Here is a 21,747-nt window from a genome sequence, read left to right as displayed (position 1 = left end):
ATGGTAAGACAGACAACAGAAGCAAAAACAGAATCCGAAAGGAGATGGAATCAGGATGAGGTAACCGTCGGAGCTTCAATACAATCCCATGCTGCATATATCCCATCCTCAGATGACCGCATTATAGACTTCTCTGCAGACGTTCGGTGCCAATGTGTAGATGCCAGCTGCCAGACTACGGCCTATGTTGGGCAAAGACAACCCTCTGGCCAAGAAAAAGTCCAATCAGACAGAGAACTTAAGAGGACAGGGCATGTGTTTTCACATGGTGAAATGAGTAAACAGGATCAAGAAGAGCATCAACAGTATCAGAACTTACCAAAACGAGCCACAGAGGAAATACATTTCACCTCACAACTCCCACAACACTCTGTTACACTGGGACAGAGCAAACTCTGCACCCAAGAGGGAGTCACCATCCCCAGGACTGTGTTTTATGGAGTCGATATATCAGAAGAAAGGAGGGCCAGTCTCCCTGTTGGGGATGGACAAGATGGAGGACAAATGGAGAGGAAAGGGAGCTGGAAGGCTGGGCGACCTCTGACCCGAGTTGAGTCTCTAAAAGAGAGAATTCGTCAGCGAGAGAAGGAAAGAGAGGATTGCAAAGAAGAGGCCAGCAGAGAAACAGAAGGAACTGTGAAAGAACAGGAAGAAACCACATTTCAGTCTGTCAGACTGTTTGACGTCACACAGGACGCTAGCATGTCAAAGTCAAGCCCTCAACTTCCTGTTCCTGTTTCTCTGTCGCTCTTGCAGTCAGCCTCGACAGAAACAGAAGTCGGGGAGATCTCCAGAGAAGTATCTGCGAGCGATATCTGCTCCGGGAAAACACAGAGAGAGACAGAACACCATGTAGAGGAGTGTGGAACAAGCAACGCTTGGAGAACACAGGACATTGACGGAGGAGAAGACAAGAAAGAGAGAGAGGAAGAGTTGTTAGAGGAAGAGTATCTTCCTCCCTCTCTTTCTCCCTCCCCACCACTTTCGGACTCATTAGACGCCATGAGCCGTATATATAACCTCAAGACGGTGGGCTCCAGGACTGCAGTATGTATCAGTGAAAGGACCGCTGATTTGCCGCCACATAGCGGACCTCAGGGCAAGTACAACCCCATTAGAGAGCCACCATCACCGGACGTCCTGCCAGAAACGGCAAAACTGTGGAATCATGGGAGGGACAGTGATAAATCTGAGACGATGGAGTCGACAGGTGTTCAGATGGTACAGCGCAAGTTGGAACGGCTACAGCTGAGGGAACAGGAAGCAGGATGTGGTCCCCACAACGACAGAAAGGCACAGACCAGCATGGAGAGGAGCCACTTTGTAGAACCGGCAGCCAAGAAACCAGACATATTAAGAGAAACACAGAAATCACAAGAACCTACAAATCCCAGATTTCCACAAGCCCAACAGAAAGCCCAAAGGCAACCAAATAAACCCCAGCAGGTCAGATCATTCACAATCAACGCCCGGAACACCGAATCGACAGAACAAAGCTCTCCATCGTCATCCTCTCCCTGCACCGCATCCCCCTCCTCAACTCCATCTCCACCTCTCTTTTCCATTAGGAGCGCCTCAGGGGGACCAGGAAAGAGAGGAACTACTATCACAATCACCCCTAGAAGACCTGCTGGGGCAGCCTCGACCAATAGCATCCCAACAGGGGCCCCTGCAACACCCAAAGCAGCCCCACAGGCCAATATACCCACGCCTGCTCCCAGCACCAACACCAAGGGGACAGGGAAGAAGAGGTATCCTACAGCAGAAGAGATCGAAGTGATTGGAGGGTACCAGAACCTCGAGCGGTCATGCTTAGTGAAGAGCAGAGGGACACCCAAAGCGGTGAGTGGGTTTATATCTATTTGCATAACATTTACAATCCAGTGATCAGGGCAATACAAAACTGAGCATGCAACATGCTACAATTAGACTCTAACGTATGGGAAATGCAGTGCAACTAGCATAATGCAATGTTTTAGATAGTGTGGTTATGGTTATATAGTGGGATTTCTAATTGCAAAGAAACAACTGCACTTAAGAAGATTCCCAAGAATGAATCAAAGTGTGATCTCTCAATAGTCAGGCTAGAATATCTCTGTCGTCTTTGATTGTGGCCAAAGCAGTTTCTCAGTGTTAAGCCTGGATTAGGCTTATCTCTCAGGCCATCACAGTCCACAGGTGAAGATAGTCCCTGTGTGTGTTAGCACATTTAAAAGCTGCATTAAAAAAGCGAAATCAGAGAATGAATGCATTGTTCAGGAGTACTTAAACCAAGTCATGAACAATTGATACCTTTAAAATGAACTTCTTGGCTTAAACAACAACAAAAAAGATCATTACACCAAAAGTCTGGCTTCAAGGTAGAGTGAGTGTCTAAGAATAGACTGAGGTTAATGCAGTCGTGCCTTCTTCAGTACCTTTCACCCTGAAACTGTCCTCCTGTCTGACCTAGACATTGGTTAGCCTAAAATGACCCAGCTCAAGATCTAGATGTTGTTTTTAATACTGGAGTAACGGCTGATGAAAATACAGCTTTGCATCACAGAAATAAATAATATTCTACAGTATATTAAAATAGAAAACCATTATTTTGAGGAGCATAAGAGACTTCTTTCAAAAACATTATAAATTTGACCAGTACTGTATATGTATTTGCTCTTTTTTTCCCCCAGAGTGCGATAAATGCGATAAAGATTTGGAGCTTCCTAAAATTATACAAAGACAACATGTCCTTCTATTGCATTGCTTTCACTGTTCATACAAAAACAAAGAAAGCACAACCAATGTAGTCTGATTCACGAGCGAAAGAATCTCATGAGTCATTCTTTTAGTGAATCGCTCAAAAGACTAACCATTTGAATCAGTCTAACAAATCCTTCACTGAATCAACCAACTGAACGGACATGAATGGACTCACTGAACTGTACACTATCATTGCTTTCAGTCATGGGTTACAGCAGGGGGAATTACAGTATGTAGGGAACACTGGTGTGACCACACGCCATTTATGATGGCATCTGATTGCAGAATATGTCAGATACTTGATATACTGCTGAACGTTTGGCTTCCCCTAACTAGTTTTGTAGTTCCTCCCTCGAGCTGCAAAAAAACACTGACACACAAAATACTGGAAACTTTCACTTCTGGAAACTTATGCATTATCACAACTATCATCTGAGTTTGCTTGCAAGAGATATCTTGTCTTCCGATGTGGGGTTTAATGGCAGTGCCTGCCCTCATCAAACAAAGCTTTTTGAAGTAAGTGGGACACAGCGAACACAAAGCAACTCAACGGAGCAGAAACGGGGAACGAGAGAATTTGGCAGCGTTTTCTTTGGAACAGAAGAATGACCTTTTAATTTAGTTGGGCTTTATAAGGGAGTTAATAGAGCAGTATGTTTGCATTGTGGCGATCAGAGTAACCACATACAATAACTTCTGCCAGGAACCGGAGTCAACTGTACGTGAAGAGAACATTATAATGAAATTGGACTCTTGAGCAGAAGACCGCAAGCATTTATGATAATAATAAAACAGTTGCAGTTCCAATTCAAATGGAGAAAGCAATTTTATAAAAGAAAGTGGTGTTACTTAAAGTTCTGGTTAGAGGAGCCGTGTTTGAAGCCATTGTACAATGCTTATAAACGTACACCCGTGACTGGATTTTATAAATTAGAATACATTAATTACAGATTCGTTCATATACGTGATCATTAACGGCCTACATTTATGCTAATGAACTATATTATCTGGCAAATGGTTTGACAGGGGGCATGCATGAAGTTTGTGATGGCTGAAATGCTAATAATTAATTAAATCATAATTTATTTATTTATTTTAATTTAAAATAAAGAATCAAATTAAACACACTAAAAAATTAAATATTTTTTTAACATGCATGTCATGTGACAATTAGCTGACATCAGTGAACCGTGAACATGTGCATGTGTTGTTAAATTGTGTGTGCAAAAGTGTTGTTAAAATATTGAAATATTAACTTAAAGTAAACAATTTAGTTCAAAGAGTTTCAGCTAACAAAAAAAGAAAACCAGCAGTGATCTAACAATAAGTCAAACAATATCAGTGAAAATACACATTGTATCTTGATTTAAGGATGTTTAGATATTTGTACTGGAAAACTGGACAAAAATACTGAGGAAGAAAATCATTTTTGCAGTGCACACAACATTTAATGCCATAATTATATGAATTTAAGACCTTCTGCTCTGATTTAAGACCTTTTTAAGGCCTTAATTTGCGTAAAGTTGAAGACTTTTTAAGACCTGCAGATTATTTGATGAATAAAAAGTTTAAAAAGCACACTTTATTTCAGAAATCTTATGTAACATTATAAATGTCTTTACCGTAATTTTTAAATAAAAGTCCTGATCAAAAGTTTTTTTCTTCTAAATTTTGCATACATCAAACGTAAGACTGGAGTAATGATGCTGAAAATTCAGCTTTGATCACAGGAATAAATTACATTTTTACTATATATTCACATAGAAAACAGCTGTAATATTTCAAAAGATTTTACTGTATTTTTCAGTCTTGGGGAACAGAAGAGACTTCTTTCAAAAACATTTAACAATATATACATAAAAATATTCATATTTAACATTATTTTATGCAATATTTAAAACTACACATTAAAAGCAGAGCTTTAAGTGAAACGCTAAACTGTACACGTGGCTGAAAGTGATGTGCTGTACTTTTTTTACAAGCTCAACCCTATGACTAATGTGTGTTTTATTTGGCTGTAACATTTTGGGGTTTTTAAAGCATTCTCGTGACTACCCTATAGCTACTTCCTCCTCACAGCTGTGTCACTTCCTGTGGCACAGACAGAATGCATTAAAACAAAAGCAGCCTAACCTCAGTTTATCACTTTATGTTAATTTCAGTTCATATGACCGGCAATATCACATGTTCCTGCGTTACATTTAACAGCGGGAGTGTGAATGTGTCTCTGCTCCAAGAGTATTACCCTGGTTTACACTCTGACCACATCTAACCTTCATTCTTCTTACTGTTGTGCACATGCTGACTTTCTCTGGAGACACTTTAATGTTTTGATGACTTTAACATTTATGCATTTTGGTAGACACTTTTTTATCTTTGAATCTATCTTAAGTAAACTAAATGTTTTTGTTGAATTTACATTTATGCATTTTGGCAGATGCTTAGATCTAGAAGATCATCTGCGTATGCATGCAGAATATCTCGTACTGATTCCCTAATGCATTCGACAGAAATAGCAGTAGTATATGGTAGTGTGGTGTCATTGCTGTATTACCGCGGCCCCCTGCAGGCCGACTGACGTCAGTCTGTTAATCTGTCAGAGGGGGGTGATTCTACTTTCCTCATCTGAACCTTAAGCCACTATCGTGCTGCCTTTCTCTCTGTATTATGTCCTCTGTGTTATTTCTGTTTTATCTTCGAAGGTTTGCTGGTCTGATTGCTAAGAGGTATCAGCATTATCAGGAGGTTGTTCCAAGGGGATTGTGGATTGAAGTGCACTATAAAGGCATCTTTACACAGCCAAGTTAAGGCTGCTCTGTGATAGTGTTGCCAAAAGTACCAAGTCAGTACTGAATTTTAAAAATGTGACGATACCAGCATTTCCCCATTTTGATTCTTAAACACCTCTGATTGGCCATTGTGTTCATGCACTCAACAGATATGTCTGTGATTGGCTACAATGATCAATGCTTCAAAAACATTGGGCGTTCAACAGCGCTCAAAATGATAGGGGGAAATGCTGGTATCATCACATTTTTAAAATTTCAGTAATGACTGACGGCACTTACTCTGTGCCTGCTCAAAATTCAGATATAAGTCAGACTAAATTGTGCCTATTCAAGCCCCTAGTATAAAAGCGTGGTCATAATTGCTGTGTAAATGCATTTCTGCCACCTCTATCCAGCATTAAACAGTGTTAAATGCCACTGCTGAAGTCTTTTTAGTATAAATTTGGCACGCTGGATTGGATAAAAGCATCTGCTAAATGCCTACTTTGTAGTCTGATAATTTCCGAAAAATTTCTGTAACCGAAATTCCTGAGGTGTGACTTGCTTTAGGATACATTTACTCAACAATGATGTACTAAAAAAAAGATTTTCCTTTGTGTTGTCAAAATGATCCCCGATCCGCGAAAACGGCGAAAAACGCTGTATTCTGCTGCCAGGCCAGTAGATGGCGATGTCACTTTGTTAATAAACGCACGTGTCTATAGACTGAACACGTTACACACATGTGCATGATGTCACCGTTTTCACAAATTCAAGTTTTTGTAGTTTACAAGGAGACGATAACAGTATCTTGCATTTTGTAACCCGTTTTCAAAATGTTTGCACTTTTATGCCCCCAAAACGCAGCTGTCGTGTAAATAAACGGGCAAAAACGCATAAAAAGTTTTCAGTTTTTAGTTGTAAATCGTGTCGTGTAATCAGCCCCTTAGAAAAGGGAAGGGTTTTAAAGTTCTTAACTTTAACAAGTATGTCTGTCCTGCTCTAAAATTCAGACATTTTAAGAAACTCTCATGCAATACGCCAAAGTATCTTCAAAGTAAGTTAATTAAATGTGAAATTTTGAAGTAGAAAGACTGCAATAGTATTTGTAAAATGTACTCAGAAAATTTTTGTTTTATGTACATATTTTTTATAGTTTATTTACATACACTAAAAATTGGATGTAGAAATTACTTTGAATAATGGCAAGTAACATATTGATTTAAACATTAAAGTCTTCCTCTGGTAAAAAAAAAAATCTAGTTTTTAATGTTGTTTATATGTCTATGTGGTGTTTTTAATATACTTTAAAATAAATTATGTGCAAATTCATAAGTCAAGACCATTGCTGAGTATTTTCACCTTGAAACTGCAATGAAAAAAGATACCAATCACATAAAACTGTGGGCGGGCTTTAGCATATCATTAACAGGGGAGTCTCAAGAGGTATGTTTTTTTTTTCAGTTTTGTTGATATGATAAAATTGGGTAGATTTAGCATTATAGCGGGTGTATGATGAATATTATGATGTTACAATGAACTATTTCAAAGCGTTTCTAAGGATACTGACTTTTAGAAGGCAGCTGTCTGACTTGCAAACGGGAACATGGTTTGTCTAATATTAGCACCACATTATTAGCTGTTTTATAACATAGTCAAGCAAAAGGCTAATCATATTAATTACCGTTGTGTGTCCGATGTTGTAAAGAGCCATACCATTGTGCAGCGTTTACCTCAGTAAGTTGAGTAAAAATTGGACGAGTGGATCTCTGAGTTGGTGTGAGTGAGTGGAGGCGGGGCTAATTTGCATATTCATGGTCCGCGTATACTAAATGAGGCAAAGGTGTAGAGTTACATTCCAGCTATTTTAAGGCATGACAAACAAAATTCACAAGAAATTGTTTTATTTGGTGATCAAATAAAATGATTGACTATACAGGAGGACTTTAAATTTTGACGTAGAAAGACTATAAATAGTATTTTCTTGTAAAACATACTCCAATAACAACTCCAAAATCATTTATTCATCTTTATGTTGCTTTCTTTCTTCTGTGGAAATCCAAAGGCAAACTAAAAGTCTTAATCATAATCCACTTTTATTGTTTAGGGTAAATAAAAAGAATCCTAACACATTTGCATTTTTATAATGAGTTGGATTGTGTCTCACTGACCGTTCTGCCGCTCTTTCTCCATTTCTCTGGTTCAGGTGAAGGTGTGTTTCGATGACGCTCAGCTGGAGAGAGTTTGTGAGTACCCTTCAGAAGCCTGTGAGCTAGCTTCCCTCCCCTGCTATCCAGGGCCAGAAGACGGAGGGAGGGAAGAGGGGTGGCGTGGGGGGGAGCAGGAGGCCGAGGGACAGGAGGAAGATGAGGAGGACGAGAGCGCAGCGTTTGTATCTCGCAGTGCCATGAATGAGAGCACAGGAAGGGTTCGATTCCTAAAAGTGGGTCAGTGGCTTCTAAATTACATCACAATTAAAACAAGCAAACATGGAATAAAAAAACTACAAATACAAATACATGAATAAACAAACTATTTAGGTAATTATTTTCATTAGTGCAGCAATAGGTCCGTTCACATTAATAACTTTTGCTTTCAGATAAATTCTGGAAATAGAATACATACTACATTCACAAATACACTGCGCCTGAACTTGAGAGAGGCAGAAATACTGCTAAAATATGTTTCCTAAATGCACTTCAAAATCTAACAAATTAAAATAAATTCAAATGTAGAATGTAAATATGAATGCAGATGTCAGCTGGATGTCGTGCGCGTCTAAACTGTAGCATTAGAGAGCTTGTAGAATAGACTATGCATGTGTGCTTTATCATGTATGTATTTTTATGATAATTATATGAAATAACATTTTATGTTCAGGGTTGTGCAAAATTCAGAATCAAAAAATTGTCTCACTTTCCATTCATGAGGAATGATCAAAATAGAGTAAATAAGCTTTTGAAAGTAACTTGACGCTTCAAATAAAGACTGTATCAATTACATCGTTACACCAGTAGGTGGCGACAAGTGGCTGTTAAAACTTTTTTTTTTGTCATTGAGTCATTCATTCAACAGATTCTTTCAAAAACGCTGATTCATCCAGTAATGAAACAAGTGAATTTGGCACAACCCTGCTGCAGTTAAAGGGTTAGTTCACCCAAAAATGAAATTATTCACTTTCATGTCGTTCCACACCCGTAAGAACTTTGTTAATCTTCAGAACACAAATTAAGATATTTTTGATGAAATCCGATGGCTCAGTGAGGCCTGCATAGCCAGCAATGACATTTCCTATCTCAAGATCCATAAATGTACTAAAAACATATTTAAATCAGTTCATGTGAGTACAGTGTCTCAATATTAATATTATAAAGCCACGAGAATATTTTTGGAGCGCCAAAAAAACCAAAATAACGACTTATTTAGTGATGGCCGATTTCAAAACACTGCTTCAGGAAGCTTTGGAGCGTTATGAATCAGGGTATCGAATCTGCTGTTCGGATCGCCAAAGTCACGTGATTTCAGCAGTTTGGCGGTTTGACACGTGATCTGAATCATGATTCGACACACTGATTCATTTGTGCTCCGAAGCTTCCTGAAGCAGTGTTTTGAAATCGGCCATCACTAAATAAGTCTTTATTTGCTTTTTTGGCTCACCAAAAATATTCCCGTGGCTTTATAATATTAATATTGAACCACTGTACTCACATGAACTGATTTAAATATGTTTTTAGTACATTGATGGATCTTGAGAGAGGAAATGTCATTGCTGGCTATGCAGGCCTCACTGAGCCATCGGATTTCAACTAAAATATCTTAATTTGTGTTCTGAAGATGAATGAAGGTCTTATGGGTGTGGAACGACATGAGGGTGAGTAATAAATGACATAATTTTCATTTTTGGGTGAACAAACCATTTAAAAAGCATTAAACTGCACATTTTTAAATCATGAAAATTGACGAAACAAAGTTTTATTTAATGTAATTTGAAATGTTATTTTTGTCTGTCTTTTTTCCAGATGAATCCTGTAAACGACTCTCTAAATGACAAACCATGGCATCCTTTAGATTTAAAATTACTTACTTTTGCAGGTGTAAGTAATGATCAATTTTTTAAAATGTGGTTTTAAAATTATTATAATTTTTTTATTCTTTAGTTTTGCTTGTCCTGTTGGCAAATCAAAAATACATGCACAATATTTGATTTCAGTTTCATGTTCAGAGATGAAGAAAATAAACGTTTGTTTCACGCTGTGCGCAGCTCAAGCCATGTAAGTGCTGCTCTGATTCACAGAATGATTACTCAGGTCCGATATGATGGTTTGCACAGTTTACAGAGTTTTATTATTAAAACCTTTTAAGGACTGAAGGCTGTTCATTTAGGAAACTAACTGGAATAGATTTTATTTCTTTTTATTGCAATATCCTGCATCAATTTTGAGGGGATTTATTTTTATTTATGAATGAAAATTAAACCCTCTTTCTCTGATTGTCACATGTTTAGAGTTGACTCTCTCTTGTGAAATTATGATTATGATTAATAAAGATTAGAATTAGTACTGATATATGATATCTGTTTTCATCATGAGTTTGTAAAATAGAATTTTGACATTGCATAGAATGTGAGTGAGAGAGAATTATCTGTATTGATGGGTCACTTGGATTTTTACAATGCGATCAAATAAAAATCCATTTTTTTGTATATTATTTGTACTTGAATACAGGTTTTCAACTTTCCCATGAAATGAAGAAGCACCTTTAAAATATTATTAAACATTTTAGACAAACAGTGTGTGTGTGTGTATTTTAAAAATGGGGTAGTCCATCATCTTTGAGTGACAGGTTGTTTTAGCTATTCTATTACATACTTGTTGTATTAAAGCGCCACCTGCTGGATATTTACAGTAACAATGAGTGATTCTGCACATTAAATCATCTAAAATATTGATGAGATGCCAATTTGCACAGTCCCTGTGGACAGTTAAATCAATTTACCAATGTTAATTTATTCCAATTTCTAATTTTCATTAGAAATTGTTTCTGATCATTGGCGCTTAAGACCAAAATAAGCTTCCAGGTGAATTGATTAGGTATGACATTTCCCTCACTTAAAAAAAAAAAAAAAAGTTTGATTAATATGTTGTTGTGAATAACACTAATACATAAAAAATACATTTAGCTGTAAGTCCTATCAACAAATTTCGATAACTGTACAACATCAAAAAGTTGTCTATCTGATTGTTGTTTCCCCATTCAGTACTGTACATTAATTCACCATCATTTTCAGGGTATATGTTGCCTTACAACTGTTGTATACTATAGTAATTTATAGTAAATACTATAGTGTTTTTGAACCATACTATAGTTATATTGTAGTAGGCTATACTGTTTATATTATAGTATTTACAACACTTTGTTAATGAATGCTACAGCATACTGTAGTATTAACTGAACTGATAAACTGTAATAAATACTTTAGTTTTTACTACAGTGAACTGTAGTGTATATTATAGTTTAAGAAATCTTACAGTATTGGGTACAGTAATATGTATATATTACTATAATTGTTATGTTACCACAGCAACTAGAATTACCACAACAAATTAATTAAAGTACTTTACTATAGTATGGTTCAAAAACACTATAGTATTTACTATGAATTACCTGACAACAAAGTACTATAGTAGTTATGGTTAAGTGATGGTACGTATAAACATGACATGATAGCATAGCATGACATGATCCTTCCGAAAAAAACGAGCTAATTAGCTGTTTGCACCTGAAATCACAGTCTGCAACGCCAAAATACGCGGGAATCCGTGAATCAAGCGACCCGCCATTGACCGAATCACCACGGACATGTACGTGAGGCCGTCTAAAATGTGCTTCAGAATATTGTAAGGATTGACAACTAGCAGATTAATTTACTCAGTTTCTTAGGGTTATTCATTTGTTCCCCACTTTTTGATTCCCTCCTAATCATTCAAATTCTCCAAGAGCGGGAAAATCTAACGGCTTCTTTCGCGCTGTGTTTAGGGTGTCAACGTAATCCGACTTCTTTTTGTTTTGTTTTGTTTGTATGTTTTTAAGATTATGAAGCGGATAACTTCGAGGTTTTATCACCCCCACGTCGTAAGTATGTTTTAAGCGCTTACAAAAATACCATAGTAACCATGTTTTGAACATGGTACTATAATACCATGGTATTCACTGAAGTGTCATGTTAATACCACACTGGCTATAAGATATGGTAATCGGAACAATATTATAGGCTTATTAGAGTAGGATATGGTATATTAAAACAGTACCTACACGCTGCTTTACTATTTGTAAAGGCAATACGACTACAAGTTTTTATGCCGTATTGTGGTTTTCATGTTGAATATGTGTTTTAATCACCTTTTTAGGTAAATATAATGCTAATATAAACGCTTAATTCTAGACTAGTTTGTGAGGAGTTCGCTGGTGTAAATCAGTTAGGTCTACCAATAAAGACCACTAGATAGCAGCAGAAGACTAAATTCTGTGACAATCTTCACGCATATCATCAGTAAAGAGGAAAGACTGCTTTATTCTGACCCCAAATGAGCCTGGAATCCGTCCATCAAAACTTGTTTCTAATGTACATGTCAATCAACATCCATTTTTAGAGTGAGTGTCAAGACACCTGCTCATGATGGACCTGCTCCGGGACTCTCATCAGCTCTGTTCTAGCTCTATAAATACTCTGTGCTCGTTAAGAACTCTTGTCTAGTGATTAAAAAGGGTGTAAATATATGCTCTGACAATGATTCAATAATGATTCTTCACACGATTATGCATCATAAAATCAGGAATTTGATCAGGTTTGATTAAATTAGATTTGGTTTTTCCTCAACATTTGTGTCTTCAGCATATTTACTTAAAATACTTTAATACACTGTAGTAAACGTAAGTAAGCATAAACATTATGCCATTCTTTTAAGACGGTGTCTTTCGGTATCAAATTCGTTTTTATGTAGGCTAACTGATTTAAAAAAGTTATGAACATTTTTTAAAGAAAAACAAAATCTAACTTGTAAGACTAGTCTTAGTGGTTTATGCAACCGTTCCCATGTTGGTTTTACATTCATAGTTCCAGGTATTGTATTTTGAATAAGAAATGAATGCATTTATAAATTATTATTATTTTTAAATTTTAATGGCATTGAAATTTCATTGTCAGACTGATGCATATGGCAAATTTCTACACCCCTATTATGAACAGATGTTTGTGCAGTGTCAGTTTTTTGGTTTTCCTCTAGTCGTTTTGGGGCCTATCTGAGCATATGTTGTGTGTTCTCTATGTTTTATCATGGTAATTTCCACTTAACATGATTTGTGCTTTTTATTACGTCAATTTGGTATGAAACATCTGCTTAGAGCATAAACATAAAGCATATTTTTAAGGCATCAGAAATCTCATCCAGTCATTAACAGCTTGCTGTTAATCTCCGTCCCATCCCAAATGTTCTCATGTCTTTTGAAGGCTCCTGTGTTTGTTTGAGTTTTGTGAGTTTAACTGCTGTACCTATAAACTTCATATTCGAATGCATATGTCTGTCTAAAAATGCAAGCACATCTCTCTGTTATAACGGCGGTGTGCGCTGTTATATGTCAGATGTGGCTTTCTCACTGTGCAGGGGGTTCAGTCTTGAAATAGTTCTTTTCCCAAAAGGCAAGTCACACCACAGAACACGGATAGCACAGACTCTCTCACCAGTTAATTACACCTCGATTGTAGTTCTGTTCAGATCCTTGAACACACACTGAGTACCGGAGGTGTGTGTGTGCAGGTTTGTCAGACAGATTGCATTGCTTTACCTGAGCACACCTTTTCACCCTGATGCACAGATATAATGCCTTTATTGGAGCTCATGCAAGCCAAACATTCAAACTTTTGTGCCATAAGACACCATGTATCTTCTTTGTTTTAACAAATAATTTATGTATTCATTCTTTTTAGTGACTCACTATTGTTCTTCATAGAGTTTATCTAAAGAAACTCAAGGGTTTTATTCCCACCAAACACACATACTGATAAAATTGCACAGCTTGAATGCACTACAGGTCGCTACTGATTCAATGGCAAGCTTAGATTAACACATTTTATTGTCAACATTTTATTGTTGCGCTTGAAAAAACATTGATTTTGGCTATTAGTTATGTGTCATACAGAGCCGCTGTCAGAAATTTGTCTGGATGCGAGCTGCTAGTCACCACAATGACGCAATAGAGTCTAAAACGCTTCAGTGCCAGAGGCTTCAGGAACAGAGACAGACATTCACGTGTCTAACTGTTAGGTACAAACCCCATCAGCCTGCGCTAAAGGAAAATTAAGTCTTAAAGGAATAGTTGACTATCATTTATTCACCCTCTTGCACTTCAGATCGGATATTTATTGATTACGTCTGTGAAGCACGAATGAGATGCTCGGATAGCAATGCAATGAAAATGGATACTTTATTGTGATAAAGTATCTAAATAACTGGTTCATTGCATTATATTTCAGGTCTTCAAGCACATGGATTAGTGTAATTTTGTCTTTTCTATTGTTATTTTTTGCAGAAGTACAGCTCAGGGTCTCTCTGAAGAAAAGACATATAGGTTTGAGTTCATTTTTTTGTGAACTTTCCCTTTAAACAGCATTTTTTGTGTTTAGGAGTTTTGCATTTGTTTTAGGATGTGCTCGAGAGAGAGATCAGCTGTTTTGGTGTTGATAGGAGCTGTTTTTAACAATCTGAAGTGATTTCTAGAAGATTAGTGGGCTGATCTGGTGTGGCGTTGTGGTCAGAGCTTGGAGATGGTATTTGGAAGGTTGCTGGTTCAATTCCCACAAGGAGCGACCTATGAATTATCACCTTTGTGTCTGTTATGAAGACACTTAACCTCAGGTTACTCCATGGAGACTGACAATATATAATAAATTCATGGTGCTGCTCTGTGGCACATCATGTAAAAGCCAAAGAAACAAACACTGGCTCTGGTGTAGAAATAAGATTTATATTCTACTTTATCCACATTGACAGTTGTATCATCTGGTCGTGACTCATGGCAAAAAATTCCAAAGTGTGGGGTCTGGTGTTTCTGAATTAAGTCTCTTCTACGGTAAAATTGTAAAATATTATTACAGTTTAAAATATCTTTTTCTATGTGAATATATAGTAAACTGTAATTTATTCCTGTGATCAAAGCTGAATTTTCAGCATCATTCAGTGTCACATGATCCTTCAGAAATCATTCTGATATGCTGATTTGCTGCTTAAGAAACACTTATGATTATTAAAACATTTGTACTGCTTCATATTTGTGAAATTCATCAGGATTCTTTGATGAATAGAAATCATTAATTTGAAATCTTATAGCATGAATGTCTTTACTGGAACTTTTCTATAAATTTCATGCATCTTTGCTATTGCACTTCACAAACAATCAGACATTATGAGCGAGAAACACATTAAGAAATATATTCCAAATCATATTTATAATTATTTGGATGTAAAAGCAAATGCTTTTATCTGAAGTGTCTTATAGTTGACCTACAGTCCCACAGGTCAGTCCCTCTGGTGTAACCTGAGGTTAAGTGCCTTGTGCAAAGACAGTGGTGATGGTCATAGGTCAGTCCTTGTGGGAACCGAACCCGCAACCTTCCGATTACCAGCAGCACACCACACCAACCTGTACCAAACACTCATGAGCTTATGATCTCCAGCTAACTAAACCTAGATAGATGAGCTTCCTCAGATTTGAACCAACAGAGCCTCTGGTTCTCCAGGTTATAACTGGGGCCAACGGGGTCAACAGTTCAGCTCTGGAGGGGCCGCCATCTGCTGCCAATGACATTTGATCATACTGTGGGCATTATGTTTTTTTTTTTACATTTCACCATCAATGCTTATCAGTTGCAGTGTTCAGAGGTTCAGGGTTGGGGGAATATATCACAGTGCTAAAACTATAGAAGTCAATGATAGAAAAACTAGCGTGTGTGTGTGTGTGCCGAGCAGGTTATTCAGGTTGGAGGTTATTGAGTGTGTTGCGTTTGTTCCCCAAGGTGATGGAGAGATAGCATCCCTCTTTCCCTGGGGCTTTGGAAGGATGGAGGGATGTTGTTTTTCTTTTTTTTCCAGTGGTTTGGACCCTACAGGGACATCCTAAATCTGTCGGATGCTCCTCAAAGTGCCAGTGCATTGATTTCAGCCACCGCGACTTTCCAGCCCGCCGGCTACGGACAACACACACACACACACTTCACTGGAACTTGTTTGCGGTCATGTTGGTAGCTTTAGTGCTCTGTGTGTCTGCTGTTGTCTCTGGGGAGATCCACAGGGGGGCGCTGGTACCGAACCACGCCCCGACCCACCATCCTGACCCAGAACCAGTGAAGTGAAAGTGTGGCTGTGTTCTAAATGCAATACGGGCATGCTAGTTACTGTTTATTTTATTTTTTTATGTAATATATTAACTTTTGCCAGTTTCTTTTTTTTTTACTCCAATTTTATGTAATTTCCTCTTAACTTTTGCCAGTGTGATCAAATAGAATGAGACAAGATTGAGATACAGAAGGTCAAGTTGAAAGTGACGTGCATTGTGGGATACAGTACTCAGGGCAGAGTGTGCTGGTTGTGCACATTTTGGCAAATGTAGCTGGCCATCCAGGTTTACAATAAGGTTTTAATCTTACGCTTTAAAAATGCTGGGTTAAAAACAAGCCAAGTTGGGTTAAGAAAATGGACAAACCCAGCAATTAAGTTGTTTTAAACCGTCTGGTTGGGTTAAATGTTTGCCCAACGTACTGGGCAGTTTTATTTAACTCAACTACTGTTTAAAAATGACTATATGTCTGGCTTAAAATGAACCCGAAATTAAAAATCAGACACATAATAATTAAAGGCAACAATAATAATCAAAAGATGAACATTTATTAATAAGGAATTTAATGCATGTTTATTGTTTAATTTTTATTCATTAATCATATTAATACATTTTAATTTCCATCATACTTTAGGTTAGTTAAAAAAATAATACAAAATACAAAATATTTTTTCAGTGTTTGGGTAAATTTAGTTTTACCCAGCTCAGGGGTCAGACATAACAACCCAGGGTTTGAGTTATTTATCGTGGGCTTTTTGCGCCCTCTTCTGGAGAGAGCAGTGCAGCTCCTTCAAATTGGTGCATGTCTTCGGTAAAATACAGGTTTGTGTACATTTTATTTTATCTAAAAATGCATTATTGTTCTGTATATCATTTCATTTTATGCAAAGCATCATACAGGGGCGCGATGTGAGTCACCTAAACGAGTTGTCGCGTTGGCCTTTTCGTGTGATGGAAACGCCTGATGACTTGCATAAAATTTTACAATTTTATTGAAAAAAACAAAAAACAGAATATAAATACTTAGGATGTAAAAATATGGACTCAGAATTGTACATTGATTATTTATGGACAGTCAAAGCATTTTTCAGCTACGAGTGAAACGCAGGCGGTGGTCTAAAGTTAGCAGTTCCCCCGCCGAACACGAGCCATCTCCGGCATGAGATCCAGGCCGGTCGATTACTTCTAAATGTTTAATTTTTACTTCTAATATTTGTCAAACAAGCTTAAATGGCAATTAAAATATGCTATACTATAAAATATGATAGAAAAGGCATTATCATGCTAACCAGTGATTGTGTGGAGTATTTAAAAAAGGTATAGAGGATTTAAGTTAATTTGAAAACATTAATTCATGTATGAAGTAAAAGAAAAAAATATGCTAGTATTAGTACAAATTAATTAACCCATTGTGCTGGGTTAAATAAACAACTCAATTTGGGTAAAATTAACCCAACATGTTCTATATTTACCCAGCCCTTGGGTTGTTTTTAGAGTGCAGATGTTTGATTTTACAGTATGTGTGTTGCTAGATGTGCGTGTGCCGATGCTCAGTCTGTGTGTGTTCGGGTTGTTCTCCAGCGGTAAAGCCCGGACCCTCCCAGGACGGCAAGGGGTGTCTAAAATCAATTCAGTGTTAAGTGCAGGTCTGAGCAGGGGACAGTTTCAGGCCCCAACACTGTTATTCACGCACTACTGACCCAGACTTTACACACACACACACCGAGAGCAGTTCAGCCACTGACACACAGGCCGATGCAGGATACAGCTGGACGATCTGTGTGTTCACGACCCAACACAAACAACCTGACCTCCTCAAATCAGCCTGATCAACCTAATCTGAAAATAAACTCAACTGAGAACAAACTGATCTCAGTTCTGTCTCTCGTTCCCCACACCTCCTCCTGCATGTGCATTCACTCAATCCTTGTTAGAGGATATCACTGTGTGTTAATGATGTTTGAGGGTCTAGGGATCGTTCACTCCAAAAAATTAAGACTGTCATCATTTTATCACCTTCATGTTTTCAAACATGAATGACTTAATTTCTTCCATGAAACAAAATGTTTCATACAGTTATTATTAGTGCATATAGAGAGAGTTGTTCATTTTTATCAAAGGAGTGTTAAATAATTTCTTGTCTATGCTGATAAGACTTTATATACTGGCATCTATCAGTGTTGCCTCATGCAAAAACAAAAGTTTCTGGTTATGCAACTGATAACTCATGATATATATATATATATATATATACACTCTAAAAAATGTGGAGTTTGGTCAAATATGGACAAACCCATGTTGAGTTTGTCCATATTTGACCAAATTTGGGTTGAAACAACCCAGCATTTTTTTAGAATCTACATTTCATATTCAGAATTTTCATAAAATAAAAACAAAATCCCATAAACAAAATTTAAAGTAATTCTGTTTGGTGTCACAAAAGGTTGCATGTTTTTCCCTATTTCTTGCCAGTTTAACTGCATGTTTTACACCAAAACTAATTATTTTTTACATGTTTAAAATTATATACACTCAGATGAAAGGAAGAGTGGCATAAACACATGACCAGTGGAATACTGTACTTTATTAGTTACATTTGTAACCAAGAACCTTTGCTTTTGCATGATGCAACTGATAGATGTCAGTATAAAGTCTAAAATAACTGTCATATTAGCCATAGACAAGAAATTAATAGATCTTAGTCAGGTTAGATGCCACAATGAATTTTACGCAGATGTAACCGAGGCTGTGAGGGATAGACAGTCTTTACACTGTATAAAGGTCCAAGGTCATGTAATTTTCACAACTTTTAAAAGTGTTGAGTTTTTGTCTACTGAAAGTGTTTTTCAGAAAGATGTTTCATCAGCTTGACAATCTGTGTTAAACAGTACAAAACATTCCTATCAAAAAATAAATAATGCACTACCCTGACCAGGCCAAAGCTCCATTGATAAAAAAAATAAGAATTACCTCTTTACTTTTCTAATCTCAACATATTGCTCACTATTAAGTCTAAAGATGCAACCCAATCCTGCTCTTTTTATGATGTTGGGATGTGCCAAACTGGTTCAAACATCTAGTGTAAAAGCAGTTTGGAGTGAATCTGCATCACTTCCTCTTTGGGAATCCCTTCAGGTGTCTGATGGCTCGGGATCAGGCGGGTCGTGTTTTCCTCTCCTCGTTTACATGCTGTGACTCTCGACATGCAGAGCGCAGGTGAAGTGTCTATTGATTACTGTAGTTCCTGCATTAATGCGTGTTAGTGTTGCAGTCGATTGACTTGTTGTAAGAGTACAGTTCCTGTCCTCCCGATGCTCGGGGTCATGTGTGCATGTGATCCATTAGCTAAACGAACAAGACAAGATCAGACATCCTCCAGGACTATTCATGAAGAGTTCAATCGAGAGAAAAAAAAAAAAAAATGAAAAAATGCTTTCTGAATACTGGCATGGTTCACTGAAAACCCCATTAACTACTTATAATTGTGCCTTGAATGTCAGCATGTGTATCATTGACCTCATCTCCACATAGGCTTTGAAAAACTTTTAGTTGCCATTTGTTTGATGAGCAGTTTGATGTTGATGAAGAAGAAATTGAGATGTTGAAGGTCTTGAGGCCTATAAGCTTTAGTTTGTGCTATTTGCTATTGTTAGGAAGAGTTATAATGTTGAGGAGGAACATTCTTAATTTAGAAAAGGCCTATTTGTACAAAAAAATTGTATGCCTGAGCGTACAAGATAACGTCATCAATATTTTGGTCAGTTTTCTGAAGAGAACTGTCAATTTTAAATGTGAAGCACTAACATTATTTTTGTCAACTTTTAGGAGTACACAAGCATATCTAACACGAAAGTAAGCTATTTTCTTTGTATGTGCCAGATTCATTAGCCGCTAGCTTAATAAGGCTAGAAGAATAACAGGTAACTATTTGTGCAACAAACGGTGTTTATGATTATGATAATACATTAAAATAATATGATAAGCTGCCAGTTTGCGGTTTTGGACAGTTAAAATAAATAATACACCGGAAGTCTCGCACATTCAAGTTCTGCGCTGCTCTGTTGTTGAAAATAAGGTGACCTCAAAGCTAACAGATGTGGCCTAGAAGAAACAAAATAAAAAATAAAAAATTAAGAAAAGATTATTTTTATATAAACCGCCATACTTTGTGTTTTAAGACTCATGAACTAAAAAAAAAAAAAAAGCCACCCATGTGAACGCGAGGCGCGCGCGTCCGCGCAGATGCTCGTCACCGACAGGAGTTCGTACACGCTGCGCGAGGCGGATCGCGGTGATCCGGTCTGGGATTCGCTGACACGAGTGATGAAGGAACACAGAACATTTTTAGCCCCGCTACCCCCATCAGTACCCCGCCCGGGGCAGATGATCTCAGCGCCATCAGGAGCTCAGCATCATTAGAAGGTGTTAATTGGAGTTAGTCGGAGTCTTCGCTTTCTGTCAAGAAGTCTGACAACAGAATTCATTAGACTTAAAAATACCGGGGCATTGAAATGTATTCAAGAGGGATTCGATGATGAGGAAGGATTGTGAGCTGACAGACAACAGAGCTCCAATTCTCGTTAAAGATGCCAAAAAATGGGCCCGTCCTCGTGCATCTTGCTTAGGAAGTTTATCAGCACGAGCATCTTTTCATATTTTGATGCGTAATATTCACACTTTCATTGAGCTTCTTCCGAAAAGTAGCCTATAGCAGGAAGTCTCTTCCTCAATTAAGAAAATTGCGTGTGTCAAAAAATTTAGGTCTAAACAACGAAGGTTCTTTAATGATATTAATGCTTCGTGTTTTAATACCTTCTAGAGTTTCTTCAAAATAACCGTTTAGCAAAGTCAACTTTTTATTACAGTTTCTCCGTGATACATCCGAGATCTGACCTTTATTTTTAAGAGGCTTCTGTTTGGATGCTATTTTGAACATAACATAAATGTGTTATATTTCTTGGCCAAAACGTTGATCTGTAAGTGCGGTCGCTGTACAGAAACACTTCTAAATGTATTCAGCAGGGGCTGAAAAGGAAAATGTATTTGTGTCACTTTCATCTAAAGCGCAGAAAATAGTGGCCATAAAACACGAAATGAGGAACTGCAGTGACTTCCTCTGTCATGTTCACCCAGAAATGCGTTTCGTATGATCCGAAATAACTCCGGGAAAAACGGTTGATAAACACGCGACAAACTCCTGTTTGACAGAACACGGTTAAAATAAAGAAAAAAAGACTCGCACGCGTTCAAATAAAGACATAACGGTGCGTTTGTGGTTGATCTGAAGATCAGAATAATCGTGACGTTTCTGCGGAACACGAAACAGAATAATTATACAGTATACACGATTGTTTAGAACAAAGATTCTGTTTTCGAATAATATTTAGAACATTATTCGTCAACTATAAATAATATAAAACCTTAACTTCATTATAAAAAAAGCTAATACTGATCTTTGGTTTATTATACAAATTGTGGCTATTTCTTAAACGGCTTTAAAACGTTTAAATGCAAGAATGCAAATTATTAGTTCGCCTACATTTCAAAAACAAAGAGAAAACGTTTTTGTTCTGTGTTTTACAAATGTTTTGCTCGTTCCCGCGCAAAACGGCCGTTTGTTTTTGAAAATTTAAATGTTAGAAACTTGAACGTTAAAAACAAGACCGTGTTAAGTACGCTAAATTAACGAATTTAACGAATAAATATTTTAAAGCTCCATGAATGTGTGAAGTGTTAAAATAAATGTTCCTTAAACAAAACGATTAAAATTAAAATAAAAAAAAAGATAGACGAAATATAGCAGTGAAACAGACAAAGAAAGTATGAAAAGCACATTTTATTTGACCTT

At 37.2% G+C, this 21,747-nt stretch overlaps 1 protein-coding gene across 1 annotated transcript; it reads left to right on the top strand.

Annotated features, from left to right (window-relative positions):
* Window positions 1-10,293, top strand: ppp1r18 (protein phosphatase 1, regulatory subunit 18). The gene is made up of 3 exons (XM_067410972.1): window positions 1-1,842; window positions 7,717-7,957; window positions 9,530-10,293. The coding sequence occupies exons 1-3, from the start codon at window positions 1-3 to the stop codon at window positions 9,556-9,558; spliced, it is 2,112 nt and encodes a 703-aa protein (XP_067267073.1). The 3' UTR covers window positions 9,559-10,293.
* The last annotated feature ends 11,454 nt before the right edge of the window (window positions 10,294-21,747 follow it).

This window comes from Chanodichthys erythropterus, chromosome 15 (assembly GCF_024489055.1).
Source record: "Chanodichthys erythropterus isolate Z2021 chromosome 15, ASM2448905v1, whole genome shotgun sequence".
Taxonomy (NCBI): Eukaryota; Metazoa; Chordata; class Actinopteri; order Cypriniformes; family Xenocyprididae; genus Chanodichthys; species Chanodichthys erythropterus.
The sequence above is the reverse complement of the archived record's forward strand: the minus strand, read 5'-3'. Positions and strand labels throughout refer to the sequence as shown.